At 35.8% G+C, this 20,381-nt stretch overlaps 1 protein-coding gene and 1 long non-coding RNA gene across 2 annotated transcripts; one reads left to right on the forward strand and one right to left on the reverse strand.

The window, feature by feature from the left end:
- Positions 1-12,488: 12,488 nt before the first annotated feature.
- Positions 12,489-15,249, reverse strand: LOC125589583. The gene is made up of 2 exons (XR_007325752.1): positions 12,754-15,249; positions 12,489-12,653 (listed from the first exon to the last, which is right to left on the reverse strand). It is a non-coding gene; the product is annotated as an uncharacterized LOC125589583 (long non-coding RNA).
- A 1,116-nt stretch (positions 15,250-16,365) lies between these two features.
- Positions 16,366-17,732, forward strand: LOC106377763 (S-alkyl-thiohydroximate lyase SUR1-like). The gene is made up of 4 exons (XM_022706527.2): positions 16,366-16,433; positions 16,894-17,142; positions 17,207-17,300; positions 17,364-17,732. The coding sequence occupies exons 2-4, from the start codon at positions 16,936-16,938 to the stop codon at positions 17,519-17,521; spliced, it is 459 nt and encodes a 152-aa protein (XP_022562248.1). The 5' UTR covers positions 16,366-16,433; positions 16,894-16,935; the 3' UTR covers positions 17,522-17,732.
- Positions 17,733-20,381: the final 2,649 nt, after the last annotated feature.

The raw sequence follows: 20,381 nt of genomic DNA on the forward strand, positions 1-20,381 counted from the left end.
AATATATTTGGGTTTTATATGTTATATTATATAATGTATATAATATAAATATATGATATAGGTACACGTTAATGAACTTGTGTGCACTCCTCTTAATAACAAGGATATGGGCTTAGCCCACATTAACCAGGCGGGAGGAGGATGTTTCGAAGGAGAGGCTAGAAATTGGATGAGTACAGTGGTATCAGAGCCTACTTGTTTAATACTGAAATCAGATTTTATTTAGTCTATAATTTGGTATAGATAAATAATCTTATAGCTTCAACGATAATTAAACTGGCGTAGTTATCAATTTCGGAGAAGCGTAATCTGATTCGTGCGTAAGAACAATATGTTGTTAAAACAACCATTAAGCGCTAGTGCTTCTCTTTATTGAAAGATGCATGGTTATTTGTTAATTCATAATAGTTTTGTTTGATGTGATCAATCCAATTATTATAATTAACCGATTAAGAATATCTAGATATACGCGTTGTCATGTGATGATCTTGTTCATGTTGTATAGAAGTTGCATGTTGTATACATATAATTTCAAGAGGCAATCATATTATTGTAATGCTTGAATGCGTGTTTCTAAATTAACCTAAAACACATATGAGATGTGTATATACCAATTGAACCAACAATTGGTTTAGGTTGTTTAATACAATTGGTTTGGTCCAATTGCTTTGGTCGTTTGATAAGATTTTAATTAGATTAAATTCTTAAATCAAATATATAAATAATTAATTATTTTAATTAGATTAAATTAATTAAATTATTTAATTCATTTAAAATACATATAAGATATGTATTAGTTATATTTATATTTATATTAGATATAAATTTTAAATATAAGTTAAAATTGAATTAAAATTTGTTTCTCAATTAATTTCAAGTACTTTTGATGTTTACCAAATCTTATCAACTATCAAGGCTTGTTTTGTTGTAAGATGAACTTGACAAAGCAAGGTGTCTGCAATTACATAAATGAGGTAAATGATAACGGTTACCATATGAATATAAGATTGGTTTATTTGACTAGGCTATCAAAACAGTTTTGGGCTTAGAGACATAGGTTGGATCAGACATAAGATGTCGTCTGACAACCAAGAATTATATTTGATATATAATTAGCAAAGTGTTGTTTACCTAAATAGCTAAACATTCGGGTGATGAGCCAAAGCTCACTCGAATTTTAGTGAAATATGGATCTTGGATTATTATATTCATTTGAGGAAATTGTTTAAATATAATATGAGTTTTCTTAATTGTTGAGATTTCTCTAATTCCTGAACATCATATTAATATTCGCTATTCTTCTATTCCAGCAATGTTAACTCTTCACAACTCATTTTCATTCCAATATGCCCTTAAGAAGGACAAATTGAATGGATCAAATTTCCTCCAATGGTATCGAAACCCGAGAGTTGTTCTCAAACAAGAGTTTAAACCCTACTTGGAAGATCTGGAAAAGAAAAAGACTTTTGAAACATCGTCTAGGGGTATTTATGTTATATAAGTAAATGTTACTGCTTCTGGTTCTACTTCATGGGTATTTCTACCGGCTGTGGTGCTCATATTGTACGAATATGAATGGCCTAAGCAACAGTAGAATTTTGGAGAAATGTCAAGTGGATCTACGAGTGGGAAATGGAGCAAGAGTTACTGCATTAGTCGTGGGAACATTTTACTTGTCTTTACCTTCAGGCTTGGTTTTAGAACTTAAGAATTGCTACTATGTACCTGCTATAAGTAGGAATATTATTTCCATTCCTTGTTTGGATTTGGAAGGATTTCAGTTTTCGATCAAAAATAAGTGTTGTTCCTTTGATCATAATGATATCTTTTATGGTAGCGGTCCATTAGAGAATGAACTTTATATTCTAGACCAAAGCGTGCATGTCTATAATATCAGTACCATAAGATTCAAGTCTAACGACATGAATCAAAATTTTCTTTGGCATTGTCGTTTGGGCCACATAAATGAGAAACTCATTCAAAAGCTTCATAGTGATGGACTTTTTAGCTCATTTGATTATGAATCATATGAAAAATGTGAATCTTGTTTATTGGGTAAAATGGCTAAGGCTCCTTTTACTGGACACGGTGAAAGAGCCAAAGATTTGTTGGAACTTATACATACTGATGTATGTGGACCAATGAGTATACATGCTAGAGGAAACTATCAGTACTTCATTACATTTACTGACGACTTCAGTAGATATGGTTATCTTTATCTAATGAAACAAAAGTCTGAAACTTTTGAAAAGTTTGAAGAATTTCAGAATGAAGTGCAAAATCAGCTTGACAAGAAAATGAAAGCTCTTCGATCTGATCGAGGTGGAGAATATTTGAGTCAAGCGTTTAACGATCATCTGAGAGAATGTGGAATTGTTTCACAACTCACTCCTCCAGGAACACCACAATGGAATGGTGTGTCCGAAAGGAGAAATTGAACTTTATTAGATATGGTTCGATCTATGATGAGTCATGCAGATCTTCCACCATGTTTTTGGGGATACACTCTAGAAACGTCTGCGTTTACGCTGAATAGATGTCCATCAAAATAAGTTGAAAAGATTCCATATGAGATTTAGACTGGAAAAGTTCCAAATTTGTCTTTTCTGAAAATTTGGGGTTCTAATGCTTATGTCAAACGTATGTTTACAGATATACCAAAATATGATAAATGCTTCTTCATTGGTTGTCCCAAAGAAACCAAAGGTTATTACTTTTACAATTCCACTGAGAACAAAGTGTTTGTTGCTCGTAGTGGCGTTTTTCTTGAGAGAGAGTTTCTTTCTAAGAAGAACAGTGGGAGTAAAGTACAACTCGAAGAAGTTTGAGAAACACAGGAAAATGTTTCATCCTCTCTGGAAGATGATCAATTAGATTTACGAAGAGTCGTAAAATCTGCACCTGTGGAACCTGAGGTACATAGGTCTGAAAGGACACGTCACGAACCTGTTAGATATGGAGTTTGAGTGATAGATCATCATGATCTATTGATAATAGAGAGTGATGAACCTACGTCCTTTGAGGAAGCTATGATGGGCCCAGACTCCGATAAATGGTGAGAAGCCGCAGAATCCGAAATGGACTCCATGTCAGTAAACAAAGTGTGGACTTTGGTTGATTTACCTGATGGTGTTAAAACCATTGAGTGAAAATGGATTTTCAAGAAGAAAACTGACATGGATGGTAATATACGGATATACAAAGCTAGATTGGTGGCTAAAGGTTACGAACAAATTCATGGTATTGACAATGATGAAACCTATTCACCAGTTGCAATGCTTAAGTCCATTCGGATTCTCCTAGAAATTTCCGCTCATTATGACTATGAGATTTGGAAAATGGATGTGAAAACAGCTTTTCTTAATGGAAATCTCGAAGAGGATGTGTATATGACACAACCTGAAGGTTTCACAGTCCCTGGAAGTGTTAGGAAAGTATGCAAGCTTCAACGTTCCATTTATGGTTTGAAGCAAGCATCTCGGAGCTGGAATCTTCGTTTTGATGAGGTTATCAAAGAGTTTGATTTCATTAGAAATGAAGAAGAACCTTGCGTTTCCAAGAAGACTAGTGGGAGCGCAGTTGTTTTCTTAGTGTTGTATGTAGATGACGTACTTCTCATTGGAAATGACGTTTCTATGCTTAATTCTGTAAAGACCTGGCTTGGAGGTCGTTTCTCAATGAAAGACATGGGAGAAACTGCATATATTCTTGGAATAATAATCTATAGAGATAGATTAAATAAGACTATTGGATTATGTCAAGATACTTATATCGATAAGGTTTTGCATAGATTCAAGATGCATGATTCCAAGATAGGCTTCTTGCCGATATCCCATGGCATAACTCTCAGCAAGACTTAGTGTCCGTCGACACATGAGGAGCGAGAGCGCATGAGTAGAATCCCACATTCTTCTGCTCTAGGATCTATCATGTATGCCATGCTCTGTACTCGTCCAGATGTTGCATGTGCTTTGAGCATGACGAGTCGATACCAATCTGATCCAGGTGAAAGTCACTGGACAGCAGTCAAGACTATCCTCAAGTATTTGAGAAATACTAAGGATAAGTTCTTGGTATATGGAGGAAGTGATGAACTTGTTGTGAGTGGTTACACTGATGCCAGCTTTCAGACGGAAAAAGATGATTTCCGATCACAATCTGGTTTCATCTTTTGTCTTAATGGAGGAGCAGTGAGTTGGAAGAGTTCCAAACAAAGCACCGTAGCAGACTCAACAAATGAAGCTGAATACATCGCTGCTTCTGAAGCAGGAAAGGAAGTTGTTTGGATTCGAAAGTTCATTGCTGAACTGGGTGTGGTTCCGAGTATTTCTAACCCATTGGATCTCTATTGTGACAACAATGGAGCCATCGCACAGGCGAAGGAACCTAGATCCCACCAAAAATCCAAACACATTCAAAGGAGATATCATCTCATTCGTGATATCGTCGATAGAGGAGATGTGAAGATTAGCAGAGTCTCAACGGATGCAAATGTTGCTGATCCATTGACTAAACCTCTTCCACGACCTAAGCATGAGATTCATACTACTGTTATAGGCATAAAGTTTCTTAAGATGTGATCTTCATTCTAGTGGGAGATTTTTCTTTTATGATATGATGTTCAGGTTTACATACATTTTGTAGCATCCCCGATCCTGGATAGGATCGTCTGGATGGACCATGGTGCGAGGAGACGCACCAGCTAGGTCATACGACCTAAAGACAAGTGTGTCATGGTCCAAAACGTGGTTAAGGGAATCAGATAGCTGGAACTTAACCAAAATAAGGCAGAGGCAAGCTCAAAGGAGCTGGACAAGCAAGCCGGTAGCTGGACGAGGTCCGGGTAAAACTCGATGAAGTGAATGATCAAAATGGATCATGGGAAAACTAAGTCTAGGTCTGGAAATAGACCAATGGACTTATAAGGATTGAAGAATATAAAGGAAGCAAGCTAGACGTAGTGTATAACAGCTGGGCGATGCAGTAAGCAAGCTCGACCAGCTAGGTGAAGTGTAGTGCAGCTCGGTGTAACTCACTGAAGTGTAGGTCAGCTCCCTGATCTGGATTGTCTAGCTCACTCAGCTGGGTCAGCTGGGGATCAGCTCAACTCAGCTGGACTGAGTGTTCAGGTCTCGGGCAGTTGGGCTGGGTCTGGACAGTGGCCGGGCCATATGGGTGACCCGTGTGTGCCGATGGGCTGGTGGGCTCTTGGGATTGAGCCAGGAGCATGGGCAATCCTTGTAGGCTTGTTTTGGACATTTACAGGAGTGGTTTCACAGTTCCAGGACGTCTGGTAACTGCCAGAGGCGAAAGGGTGTGATCTGGACCATTGATTAAATCAATGGCCAGGATTGAAACCGAAGGGATGCAATGGTTAAAAAGTAACCACCCCTTCTTCTATAAAAGGCAGGCAAGTCCGTTCCTTTGCAGGCACTCCAGGGCTTCCTCCTACACCCTGAAACACAAAGAAAACACATAGAAAAGACAGAGAGTTGGTCGGATTCCCAATCCAATACCCATGGTTGTGTGAAGGCCATAAAGAGGCGGTTTTGGGAGAGATCAAGGGGGGAAGTTATGAACGACTTTCTGGTGGCTTTGATCCGTGATGTTACCACCTAAAGCATCCTCCAGGGCCTGAGAACACACGCAAATGGTGAGGAAAGAAGGTAGATGACCGAAACTCATTCCCAAAGGCCAAAACAGCCTTAAGGGCAGATGTGTGTAGAAAGGCAGTTTCATGGGCACTGAAGGGGGAAGTGATGAACGACCCTGTGATGATGTTTGATCATGGATGATCACATCCTGGGCTTCCTCTGTGTCTTGGGAACACACGCAGATAACCAGGAGAGAAGGGAGAAGGCCAGACTCCACTCTTACAGGCCAAGACAGCCTTGAAGGCGGATGCAGTGTAGAAACTGGTTTCATGGAAGTTCCATGGATGGGAAGTTGGTGCGACCCTTGAATAGATCTTATCAATACTGGAGGTATGTGATAGGACAATGATGGAGGCGTGCCCTGGAGGAGCATGGCCGTCCATGATAAGGGAATGCACATGATCTAATCAGATCATGTATAAGGTAACCGGTTTTATGATTACCTTTTGAATTATAATTCTGTTGACTGTGGAATTGATCATGGCCAAGTATGGCACGTCCTTGAGGAATATATATATTATGAATGATTATGGTGTAGTCTGTTGGATCAGACTTGATGACATTAAACCATGGATTTGGCCGGTTCAGGAATGGTGCCCATGGCCTTGGCCGGGCTGTTCTTGATCAAGATCTATATGGTCTGGTTTGATTCTTTGGAATCTGATTATGGTAATCTCTTAGTTGGGATTTATCATGAATTATCATGATTTTATTTAGTTTTATCGAATTGATTTAGAGATGGTCAGTTTGGCCGGTTTGGCTGTTCGTGGCCGAGATCTCTAGGATCGAGGCCGGTTCTGTAAATTCTAATTATGGCATTCTCTTAGTTGGGAATTATCATGAATTTACATGAATTTTATTTAGTTTTTGGATCACATTTGAAATCGGCCAGATTTGGGTTTAATGAGAAAATGATCGATTAGTTATGGAACCAGCCATGCAATGATAGATCCTTGTGTTAGGTTGCCGGATCATATGCTTGTGTATTGTGAAATGTTTGTCACTTATGATTATTGATCATAAGGAATGTTAGTTATCAACCTTGGGTTGGTAAGCTATGTGCAAAGCATTGGCTATGAGCCATAAGGAAGATTCTAGCTTGTACTTGGTGGCGTGGACCATAAGTACGCTTGGTGTTATTATTCAAGGAAGGCCGTGTGTGATCTGATCATGGGTAAGGATGGACGACCTGATCCATAGATGATGAATCAAGGTGTCTGATCTGATTGATCAAAAGATGCACCGGTTGTAAGAGCAGGACTGATCGGCTTCGTTGGGGCATGGTTCCATGGCCGGTTAGGTATGTGTGAAGACTCATCAGTTCTGGGTCATGTGGGGTGGTTGGTTGATTGACTTAGGATCTGATGGGCATTTTTAGTCCATGAACTGGACTTGGTATCATAAGTTGATAAGGCAAAAAGGATGTGGGACAGTGCATGAGCCGGTAAGGGCCAGATGCATGTCCTTAGCTGTTTGAAGACTTCTCAAGGGTTACTTATGTCTGTGGGGATGGTTGGCTGAATGACTAAGTACCCAAGGGAAGAGTTTATGCAGGTGTAAAGGAGCTGGACGCAGTATATGGCAGCTGGCCATAGCTCGGTCCTAGCTCAGTTCGAGTGTGACAGCTCGATCAGCTGGTTTATGAGTTCATTCAGCTAGAATAGCTGGGCCGATGAGCTAACAAGCTCCGTGGATGTGGCAAAGGTATGATCTAGCAATGTTGCATAGATCTAGATAGAATAGTTAGGGGAATGGAACCTCTGATTGTATGACTTGGTCTAGGTTCAGGATCGACCTTGGAGCTAGCTGGCAGTTGTGTTTACTGACCAGTAGCCGAGGTGATTCGACCAGACAAGTATTATATTGGTTATAGACCAATGGTTAAGTAGATACTATTCCGCTGTGCATAAGTTGAAAGGATCTAGCTAGGGAATGACTAAGGTAGTCTTGAGCTAGGATCTGAGTTAGCCCTCGCCAATGGGCGATATTTTAAATAAAGGGCAAAATTTTTAGAGGTTCGGTCCGGGTATGCACTGAGCGACGTAAGGCATCGACCGCGGCCTAGTCGGCCGGGATCGGGTCTTACACATTTGGTTATGTTTTAAAATTAAAGAAATTGTTTCAGATTTATTTTATTATTGGATAATTAAATAAAAGTCCTAAAATGATTTATATCATTCTTATAGGTCATCAAGTACGTGACTTGATCATGAAACCTTATAAGTGAAAGATGCTATAAATTACTGAGGTCCCTAGTCAATGTTGTTAAACTGGGACATTAATGATCATGAATGGCTAGTATGTGAGGTGATTGATGACTAAGATTCATGGAGTCATTCAATATGTGGTATTGAAGTCAATCACATGGATATGTATCAGAGAACACATGAACAGACTGGCCTGCTATGAGAACTCTACAAGATTGTTATATGAGTGTCATGAGAGTTTCTCATTACGGCTATAGAGTATAGTCCTTAGAACTGAGTTCATCATGATTCTTTATTTATGGATTAGTTCACTTTGACCTTGTCAAACGACAGCCGTAACTGGTGATTATAAAGGCATTGATTAGGTGCTCTATGAAGTTTGTTAAAGATCAGGGATGGAAGAAGATGGGATTTGTCCCTCCCATATAACGGGAGATAAATATCTCTGGGCCTATCGAAGATTTGATACTGAAAAATGCATGGCCGTGCCCAAACGAGGTGATTGTCAGTCGTTTGTTTTATCAGTATAAATCAGAGTTCGATAAACGTGATCTAGCTTAATAAGGATGACACTAGTTCTTGCCTTATGCTGAGATCGAGATATAGAGACAAAAGGATTATGAGAATAGATGATTCTAGTACAAGTGGGAGATTGTTGGGAATGTCGTAAAATCATTTGTGCTTACTCTTGTTCAAGTCGTAGTGTCAAGATTGACAATCATATAATATTAGGTGGTTATAATGTTTTGCTAAAAACCGCTAATAATTTATGAATTGAGAATTCATTACTAATATTATATGATCCTACAAAGTCACACACCTAAACAAACTAGATCGTAACTATAAATATATTTGGGTTTTATATGTTATATTATATAATGTATATAATATAAATATATGATATACGTACACGTTAATGAACGTGTGTGCACTCCTCTTAATAATAAGGATATGGGCTTAGTGAAAGGCCCCGACCCGGTTTCCCTTACCGCCGGTTCGTCCTCAGTTCGCTTCCCTCGACCAGACTGGCCCTATCCGAATTATTCTCTTAACTTAGGATTTTTAACCAGTTTTCCTCTATGAGGTTCAGTTCAGTTCTCCAAGTTCATTAAATCTATCCAGCATCCTAGCAATTACTAAGACTGACAATATAATAAACATGTACCTCACTGCCTCGGTGCTAGTTGTCCGCCAGTCCATCCATATGCTTCATCCTTGTTGTCTTCATCCTTTCCCATTCGTTCCTTATCCAGCCAGCTCGATCAGATACTTAACCGAATCCCCTTGTTACTTAGTCACTCAGCCAACCATCCACACGTGACCCAAGTAAACAAAGAGACACGGCTTGGTCTCCAACCAGCCATCCAGAACAGACAGTACGTTAGCCATGCTTAGCGCCCCGGAACAAGTCCCTGATCACATCCATATCAGTCAGTACATACTCGGCTCCACAGCCCCATAACCAGTCAGTAACACCAAGCCTCCATCCAGTACAAGTCTCGGTCCAGTCATGACCGATCCATCAACACTCGGCTCTATACCTTAGTCGGTACAGACGCTGAGACTCGATCCCGATTCCAGTTGATCTTCTTCAGTACGTCACCAGTACCGATCGCCTCCTCGGTCAATCGGATCTCTTCAGGATCGGATCACTCCTAGGCTCGGAACTCCCGAATCCGTACTCAGTAACCGATCGGGATTGATCCGATCAGAACATCGAACCCAACAGATACGCTGTCTCCAGGCCCGTGACCACTGCATCTCGATCTTAACCACCGCAGGCTCTAGTATGCGTCGCGATCCATCAGTGAACGGCAATGTCCGTACAGATCCACCGTCTCATGGACTGTAACCACCGTATACTGCAGTATATATCGCGAACCATCGTTCCATCTACAGTACAGATTAAGCCGGCGGTCCCTTTCCCGCGGCTTGCGCACCGTCTCATGGACTGTAACCACCGTATACTGCAGTAAGTATATCGCGAACCATCGTTCCATCTACAGTCCGTCTGACACGACTCAGACCACCCCGAACACACCATCGCTCGGCTCTAGAATAGTCGGATCAGAATCCGAACGATCCTTTCCGGCGATCTCCGACTCTCTCCATCAGTTTTCTCCTCTCTCCCTCTCTTCTGTTCTGTCTCTCCCACTGTGTAGCGTAGAGATCCCCTTTTCTTTCCGCGGAAATCCCATTAAAAGAGGCTGGGCGGTTACTCAGACGCACATAACCGCCCCCCCCCAACCGCCCTAACCATCCCCGCGCTCCTTTTCCCCTTTCAACTGTCTATCCGGACAGTTACTTATTACTCAGAAACCAGTAACCGCTCTCGGTTCAGTTAATAAATTCCGTAACTGCTCTCCCCCAACTCCTCCATCAGTTCAGTGACCGGCTTAATAACCACCCCGCCAAACTGTTCGGTAACCACTCGGTAACTGCTCTCGGTAACCACTCGGTAACTGCTCTCGGTAACCACTCGGTAACTGCTCTCGGTAACCACTTGGTAACTGCTCTCGGTAACCGCCAAGCAGTTTATAAATTCAGTAACCGTCAGATAACTGTTCCCGCAATTTTTCTTGGGTAATCAGTTCATGTTCAGCTCAGTATATGTTCCCGTCAGTCCACACATTAACCACTGATCTCGGATGACAAGTCCAGCTGCCTTGTCTGAATCCGTCCAGCTTAGTCCGACAAGCTCAACTGCAATGTTCGGACATACCGTATCGTCTTAACCTGACCAGTACTATCCAGATGACATGTCCAACATGTCGGTCCCGTCTGATCAGTCCGACCTTGGACTGATCCAGTTCAGACTGCGGGATGGGGATGCTACACTTAGCCCATATTAACCTAATTATGTTTATAATGATGATTATAAAAAAAAAAAAAAGAGAGGACGTGACTATTGTTTTGAGAAGCGATCTCACGTGAAACCCTAAAAACTAAGAGACAAAAGGTTTGTCTGAGATTTTGATCTCGATGGCACTAGCATTCCGTTATGATCCAGTTTGTGTGTGTGTGGATACCGGTAGAGGCACGACGTTTAGAGTGCTAGACATCTCGATTTGGTTTATTCATTTTTCCGCTGCAGAATAACCAGGTATATTCGAAACTCTAAGATCTAAGTTTATTTCAGTATTGACATTAGATTTTAGGCATATAAATTCATAGGTTGATTTATAAATAGTTATAAACCGGTAAGAATTCTAACAACGTCATGCCATGAAGACAAACTTTTTTTTCTGACATCCCACGAAGACAGATACATAAACTGACTAACTAGGCATGGGTATCCAGGTCTTTGAATCGCATTTGGATTGGTTTCTTTCGGGTTTGGATCTTTCAGATCATAGACATTAGGACTCAACTAACTATTTAGAAATTTTCGGTTCGGGTTCAGATCAGTTCGAGTTTATAATTAATACATGTAAAATACCTATAATTTTGGGTCCATAACGGATCAGGTTCATATATTTAATACCAAAAAGACTCAAAATACTCAAAATTTATCAAAATTTAGTTGAAATCCATCATATTCATCTAATTTTTTTAAAATAACCACAATAAATTATTAATAATTGAAATTACATTTTTAAAATCTATGTTTGAAATTTAAAATTTTATATTACCTAAAAATGTTACAAAATAATAATAAATATTGCAAATAAAAAATATTACAACCAAATCATAAATTAAAATATATAAAATAGAACACAAAGAGTCATAGTATTGGATATCATGTTTTATGGTCAGGTATAAATCAGGTATATTCAAATCGGGTCTATTTGAGTTGGTTCTATCCATGTCGGTTTTTGCGGTTCCGGTTTTTTCGGGTAAAGGTATCGTGGACCTAACTAGGTACTTGTAAATTTTCGATTTGGTTTCGGATTAGTTCCGGTTCAAGTTTTTGGATCCAAGTAAAATGATGGGCTATGACTAACTGAGAAATGATAATAATGTTGAATATAGACATTTATACCACTAAAACATAAGCACAATTTTGAAAATAATCTTAAGAATACGTGATATATTATAAAATGCAACTGATATTTTATAATATGCATGGAATCTCGTTAAGGTTATTTCCATTATTTTAAATTTGGTCACAAAATAACTAAAAGATACTCTTATATATTTTCTAAAGTTGCATTTCAATAAAAGCTAATATCCTTTTAAATATAAATATATACTTTTAATGTAATAGTTTTTTATAAACTTTTAAATTTGAATTATTACGTAATTGATATTAAATATTATTATAAATAAATATTAATTTACTTTTTTATTGAGATAATATATATATATATATATCATGATTAATTAAACTAATAACATCAAATAATAAATTTATCAAGCGTAAAACAGATTAAAAGAACATATTTTTGAAAGATAAACTGTTTGAAATACACTAAGTTGAAACCAGTTTTCAAAAATACACTCAATAAAAAATATTTTAACATCTGGGTTTATGGTTTAGTGATTATTGTTTAGGTTTAATATTTAAGGGGTGGGACTGAATTTATAAACTTATATAAATATTTTTAAAATTTTATAAATGATTCAGTTTTGTCTTTTTTTTTTATAATAAACTTAAGATATTTATAAAAGTTGCTATCATTTAAAATTAAATTTGAAAATGAGTATCAAATATGAGATAAAGTAGAATTCTCCTAATTAATTTTTTTATATTATAGTAAAAAATAATAAAATGATCACAATTCTTCCGGAAAACATCCCTTATCATTCTTTCTTTTTGCAAACGTCCACATATGCCATCCCATATGAAGTTCTATTTGTGCAAACAAACCATATATAAGTTAGAATTTACTGTGTGAAACAATAATACATAAATTTAGAATTGTATATGAAACGAATAGAAAGATCTTTACCGTCGGAAACTATGAGAAGGCGGTCCTCCTGGACCATGAGGAGGGTTTGGACCACCACATTTGATTTTACAACATTCAAAACAGTTACCATCCTGATCTTCACAAGGTACAGAACATCTGCGGAAACAACGCATCCAACCGGTTGCTTTGTTTGATTCTACGGTGACCACCATAACAGTCACCAACATCATTATCACTACTACCACCGCACTCCATTTTGCCATTTTTAGATCCTAAATATAAACTTTGTTCTATTTTCTCTCTCTTATTTTTATGTTTTGATTGTCATATAAATTCTCAAGAAATTAACCTCTATTTATAATACTTCTGCATGCATCATTCTAAGTTTGAGTAGATTTTTGTCGAGGTTTTTTTGGTCTTTCCACAACATTAATTTTTTTTCTTTATTCAATTCCTTATGCGTTCAATTTTTGATATGCTTTTACAGTATTAAATGTTCAACAATAAAATGGATTTATTTCCTTGCTTTTATGAAAGACCATATCTACATGTTGGATCAGATCAACCAACATTTGCCAACTCATCTTATTTTTAAGGTGTCATCTTTACTAGGATTATTTACATAGTATAAATTACTAGTTTTGTATTATTGTTTCATTTCCTGAATTTTAATATATTTTAAAACCTTTGGGACTTATAACACATGTATAAACAGAGATTACAAATATTTATTTTATTAGTATTTTTATTTAATTTTAAAAGAAGGTTAAAATGCTATAAATGATCACAAATCTTCAGTCAAATCTTTTATTATCATTAATTCTTTCTGTGAACTTACACAGATGCCAGCCAATGTGAAACAACAACAAAATAAAACTAGAATTATAGACCAAAGGAATAGAAAAATTTGTACCGTGTAAAACTAGGGGGAGGGTCCTCCTGGACCATGAGGAGGGTTTGAGCCACCACATTTGACTTTGCAACGTTCAAAACAATTACCATCGTGACTGCACAATGTTTAGAACATTTTCGGAAACATTGAATCCAATACTTGTTTGCTTTGGCATACGATGACCACCATAACATTCACCACAATCATCATCAATAATACTAGCGCATTTCATTTTGCCATTCTTTAGATCCTACAAGGCTACAAAATCAAACTGTGTCCTATCTTTTCTATTTTCTCTTATGATTGTTTTATAATTTTTGAGGAAATCGACGTCTATTTATAATACAGTAAAATATTTATAAATTAATACTCGATAAATTAATAATCTCTAAAAATTAATAAATTTTATCGGTTCCAACTTGGATCAGTGTAAAATATGACACAAATCGATAAAATAATAAGATAATAATATTTTTAAAACTCCCATGTAAATATATAGTCCCATTAAAATCATAAATTAAAAATATATCTTTATATATATTAACTAAAAATTAGATTGTTAGTTTTATATTCACAATCAAAATATTTTTTTTCTTAATATTTTAATATATTTTTAAAAAATATTTAGTAAAATTATATCGAAAACCACATAACAATTCTATGAAACATAACAATATACACCAAATAAGATAATAAAATAATATGAAGTCAATTTTCTAAAATTTAAATAATTTATATACGGTAAAATCAAATATTTTCTTATTTTATTAATAAAAATATTTAAAAATACAAAAAAAAACTAAAAAATGAAACTTTTGTAAATTAATATCTCTATAAATTAATAAAATTTTAAAGTTCCAATATTATTAATTTATAGAGGTTCTACTGTACTTTCATATGCATATTTTTAGTTTGGGAAGATTTTACTAAACTCTGCGTTTGGTCTTTCAACAACATTAAATGGTTTTTCTCTATTCATTTCCTTCCATGTTCATAATTTGATATGATTTTACAGTATTGATGCGATTACCCATGAATATTAAAAAAAAATGTTTTCTTACTAATTTTTATTATTTAAATAATTAATGGTTATTGTGATTATTATACAACGCTAGTCTAGATATAATATTACATGGAATCAAAAGCGGATACGTGGAAGCGGAAGCGTAGAAGCGATTTTTTCAAAAAAAAAAAGGAAATAGGTATGTGTTGGAGGCATATATATATTTGTGTATATATTCATATATATATATATATATATAATGTAAATCATCAAACAAAATAAACTTCTGAAAAAGTAAGAGTGTCTTAAGTAAACCACACACAAATCAAAATACAAAGTCTTGATAATAAGTAATTGAACTAATATTTACAAGAGACATTAACTTAAGTTTCATGATCCAAATTAAATTTACACCAACCGTTCAATCATTGAACCATATAAAAAAGAAAAAGGTTCATGTTTTGTAAAAGACAAAAATAGAACAAAGAAATAAAAATTAAAGAGAAATTACTTTGTTAGATCTTCAGGTCCCAGTAGGAAGAAGACTTATTATTGGCTTCACACCCTAGGGTGAACCTTTAGGTTCACTAACCAATAAGATTGTGTTATTTCATATTCGATATCTTTTAAAAAAAGAAAACAAAATATTGACAAATTATATTATATTTTTAAAATTAAAAAGTAAAAACAAATAAATAAAAATATTAGTAATTACAAAAAAAAAAAATTTAACGTCGTCAGCAAAACATTCAACCATAAATCCTTAACCCTAAACTCTTGGGTAAACCCTAAACTCTAAGATAAATCTTAAACTCTAAATCAAAATCACTAAACACTAAAACACTCAAGGGTTTAGGATTTAGGGTTTAGAGTTATAGGGTTTAGTGTTTTTATTTAGAGTTTAGGATTTATCCAAGGGTTTAGGGTTTACCCAAGGGTTTAAGGTTTATCCAAGGGTTTAGAGTTTACCCAAAGGTTTAGGGTTTAGGATTTAGGGCTTAGGGATTATGATTTAGAGTATATTGTTTTGCTCACGACGTTAACTTTTTTTTTTTAATTCTTTTTTTGTGTAACTATTTTTTTTTTTACTTTTTTTTTGAAAAAACATAATATAATTTGTCAATATTTTGTTTCTTTTTTAAAAGATATCGAATTTGAAATAATAAAATTCTATTAGTTAGTAAACCTAATTCTATTGGTTGGTAAACCTAGGACTGAACCCAATAATAAAATAGCAACCATTTATCATCGTGTCTCTTCGGCTCCATTTTTTAAGTAGTGATCGGTTAATGAAATAAAACGAGAAGTTTTAATGTTTCCTCTCTATTGTTTATTTACGATTCCAAATTTGGATTCTAACACTTACAAATATAAATCACAGGTTCCATCATGCTTCTAAAACTTGTTTTTTTTTTTGGAATTGCGATTCTGACCGGTTTCGTGCGCTTTCAACTCCGTTTTCGCTTCGGAACCAGGACCCATGACTGAGAACAGGCTTCCATGCAATGTAGGTCTAGATTGAAACTGGTGTCTAAAACGCATCAAAAAACTACTCCTATTAAATATAATTATTATGTATATTTAAGTATACAGTCAGAATAATACGAAATGTCATTAATTTTTTTTTCTTTTGTTCAACAAAATTATTCATCAATTTTGAATAAGTAAATATTTTAACTGCTTCATGTATTATTGGTATCACTGACAATCTATTTAGTCGTTGATAAGATATAATTAAATGTGTATAATTTGCATGATTTTGTGCCCAAAACGCAAACGCAGAATGGCCACGGTACTGTTTGGCGGTTCGGTGGAGCTGATAAGGCCGTGTGCGATTCCTATCAAGAATCTACTCGGATTTGGAGATCGATCTAAGCACAATCAATCAAGAACGAAAGTAAAACGAAAGAGACACACAAGATTGTTTACCCGGTGTTCACCGCACTCAGAGAAGCCGCTATACTCACCGGACCGGAGATTCCCGGAAATTCACTAGATATGTGTGATGAATAAAAGTCTTTACAATCACCTAACTCTCTCAAGCTTTCTCTCTCTCTCAATCGTATCTCTCTCCACCTCTCTCTTCTTTCTGTTACAACTCTAGTAGATTCTCGAACTCTCTCTCACGAAGAAGATACAATGTAAAGAAGAACTCTCTTCTGATTGGCTGAGAGAAGTAATATCCACACGTGCCTCTCACATGTTTACTAAGCTTGAGTCTACACCTCTAAACCATTTAGAGTCTTCATCACACGCTTGAAAATCAGATGACATAAACTTTCAGGCCGCGAAAGCCTCGACCGTAACGCTGAGAGGCGTTATTTACATGCTCTTCGACAACTGCAGGAAGGACGTTAAAAAGACTATCTTGCCCCTCGGCCATGAAGATCCTTCCGTCTATCCTTGCTTCCGCACCTGTATCGAGGCCCAACGTCCTCCCCTCCGGCATAATGTCGATTTGGTGTGTGATAGGCTCAAGGATATTCGCTGCGTCGTCTGTCCCAAGAAACCCGAGTCTTGCACTTATCTATTGGTACGGCTTTAGAACCTGATTAACAGATAAGCATTCTCGATATTAACAGTTTTACTTACTGCAGACAAAGCTTGAGCTGTCATTGTTGGATGGCATCAAGGATGACATTGATTTTTGCGTGAAGCTGGCCAGAGAGGAAAACCTCGTGTTTCTTCCAGGTAAAGCAAAATAACATGAATCTCGATATGGGATTTGATACTAATAATAGATTTCGTTTGCAGGAGAGGCTCTGGGGGTGAAGAACTGGATGAGGATAACTATCGGAGTGGAAGCTCATATGCTTGAGGATGCACTTGAGAGACTCAAGGGTTTCTGTACACGCCATACCAAGAAAACAGATACAGAAACTGAGTCACCTTCAAGCGTTGAAAATGAGTGATAGTGTCGGTATAGTGGATATTACATGGATTGTACACGCCCCCAATGTACGTACAATGTGCCAGGGGGATGTTCTTGTCATATTTCAATGCCTTTCCCATTCCCTTCTGTTTTATTATCTAATCTAAATTTCAAACCAAATAAAAACTGTTGTAAACTTTTCAAATAGCATCAAGGATCCAGTGTCTAGGGCCACAATTGTTTACTCGTTATTATTCGCTTTTTACCCAATTTTTCGAGTACTAGTAGTTGTCAAATTGGGCATCAATCTATAGAATTTAAATACTTGCAAATGCAAAATAAATAACAAGTATGAAATAATTATCCGTTATCTGCTCAGAGACAAAAAAAAATGTTGTTGTGAAAAATAAATAATATTTGCTATATCGAGAGATTCATGTTCTTATTCATTCTTTTTTTTATAATATTCACAAATATTTCGTTTATATTAACTCATATGTTCTTAGCAGAGTAAACAAAATAAATCCTCTTGTTCATTTATAGTAAAAATTTTTTTTTTGTAACTTATAGTAAATTATTATTCGATAAATAGTTCTTAAATATTCCGAAGTACTTATTTGTAATTCACGAGTACTCGAAAGATGAATATTTAATACACCCATATTAAGAGTTTCACTTACCGTTGACAAAACTGGAGTTGTCATTGGTGTAGAACATCAACGAAGACGTTGATTTCTGCGTGATACTCGCCAGAGACGAAAACCTTGTGTTTCTAACCAGGTAAAGCAAAAGAAAACCAAGAAACAAGAATCTTGATATGGGATTCGATGCTAACTCCCAGAAGCTTATATGATCGAGGATGCACTTGAGAGACTTAAGGGTCTCTGTACACGTCATGCCATGAAGACAAAAAACTATGACCGAAATGAAATAGCTATACTAAAAAAATGATTTTTCTTTTAGTTTTCTCAATGAAATCTCGAAATAAAACAATATGAGATGATAATAAATACAAATGGAAATAAAATATGGAAAGCAAACTAATACTGATATTTTTTTTGAATTTTCTTAAGATGCAACAATTAAACTAACAAGATACAAATGATATGAACTATGCTCTATATCATTTTTTTTAATTTTCTTGATGCAAGCACCAAATAAATCAGTATGGGATGCTATGAAAAATAAATGGAAAGAAAATATGGAAACAAACTAACAAGGATATTTTTTTTTGAGTTTTTAGTTTAAGAAATGCAATAAACCTAACAATATGAAACAAATGATTCAAACTTATGATGAATGATTTTTTTTTTTTAAATGCAGCAATATGATATGCAAAAATTACTTCAACTAAAAATGGTCTAATAAAATAACTAGGATTATTATTTTTTTTTGAAGGATATGCAAACAAAGGAAACAAATTCAAAATGACAATTTTTATGGGATTTTCGATTATGGAAACAAAACAAAAAGGAAACAAACACTTTTCTTTTGAGATTTTCGATTTTTTTTAATGAATCAAACACAACTTTTTCTTTTCTTGTTCGTGGCTTTTGAAAAGTATGAACCGCAAGAACACAAGAACAAACGCAGAAACAATACTTGAAACAAAATACAGTTTTTTATGGGTTTTCGGTTTATAAGATGGAAAAACAAATGCAAGCAATATGAATGTTTTTTTTTTAATGCAAATAACAAACTTATGAAACAAATATGGTATGCACGAAAATAAAATGCTAGGCCTTTTTATTTTTATGCAAGAGTCAAACAAGAAACAAATATGGAATGCAGATTTTTTTTTAAATGAATGCACAAAATCTAAAAATGGCAAGTGGAACTGGGGAATGAATGCAAACACAATATGAGATTTCTTTTTCAAATTTTTGTGAATCAAATGCAAGAAACTTTTTCTCTTTTGTTTTTTTTCTTTTCTTAAGAACAATAACAATGCAAAAACTATTTTTATGGCTTTTTGATTTACTGATGAAACAAATGCAAGGAAGATGAATGATGCAAGGATAGAATGGACCTGACTCAAGAACCTTTCGGCTCTGATACCAAATGTTACAGGCTGGAAGCTGGGTAGCCAAAATGGTTGTTGGAGGTTCAAATCGGATCAACCAAAGATGTGATCTATTGGTCGATATGTATAGAATCTGACTTGATAACCTGAAACCAAATGAAGAATGAATGAGATAAGGATTATGATATGAATAAAACAAGAATAATAAGCTGAAAGAAAGGATAGAATTGGCGGAATCAAGCTGCTGGATATGTGTATCACTCTCAGCTTGATCAGATGATGGATTGAAGTGGATTTGCGGATGAGAGTTTGATTGAATCTCTCATTCTGATGGAATGATGGGGCGATGTGATTGACTCTCTCAATCTGTGTACTGAGCTTATTTGATTTGTACAATTAAACTAGACTCACGAAATCAATAGAACAGCAAAGAATCTCTCTTTGAATCCTAAAGACCGATATTTTATACAAAGAATAATCTTTGATAAAAAACTGAATAAACTTTTTATTAACTTGGTGACTGTGGGTGTTCTTTACAATGACTATCTAAGAGCTTATATAATGCTCTGGAAACTAAGTCTAACGTTCATAAGAAGAAAAGAAAGGAAACAAATCAAGCAAACTAACAAAATCGGAAACTAGCCGTTGGAGCCTTTTATGGGATTTTGGCTCAAAGTGAGAAACTTGATTCTTCTTGAACCTGGACGGTTTGAGAGGATAAGAGAGCTTCCTTGGGATATTCCTGGGTGCTTGATAGGTACTGATGTCGTGCCTGATCTGAAGAGAAAAGAGCTGTTGGACATTAATGTCGGTTTGCTCCAAATAAGGCAGGTTTGAGTAAATGAGGATCCTCCTGATCCAATGGTTGATGGTGCAT

This window comes from Brassica napus, chromosome C7, assembly GCF_020379485.1.
Source record: "Brassica napus cultivar Da-Ae chromosome C7, Da-Ae, whole genome shotgun sequence".
NCBI classification, from domain to species: Eukaryota; Viridiplantae; Streptophyta; class Magnoliopsida; order Brassicales; family Brassicaceae; genus Brassica; species Brassica napus.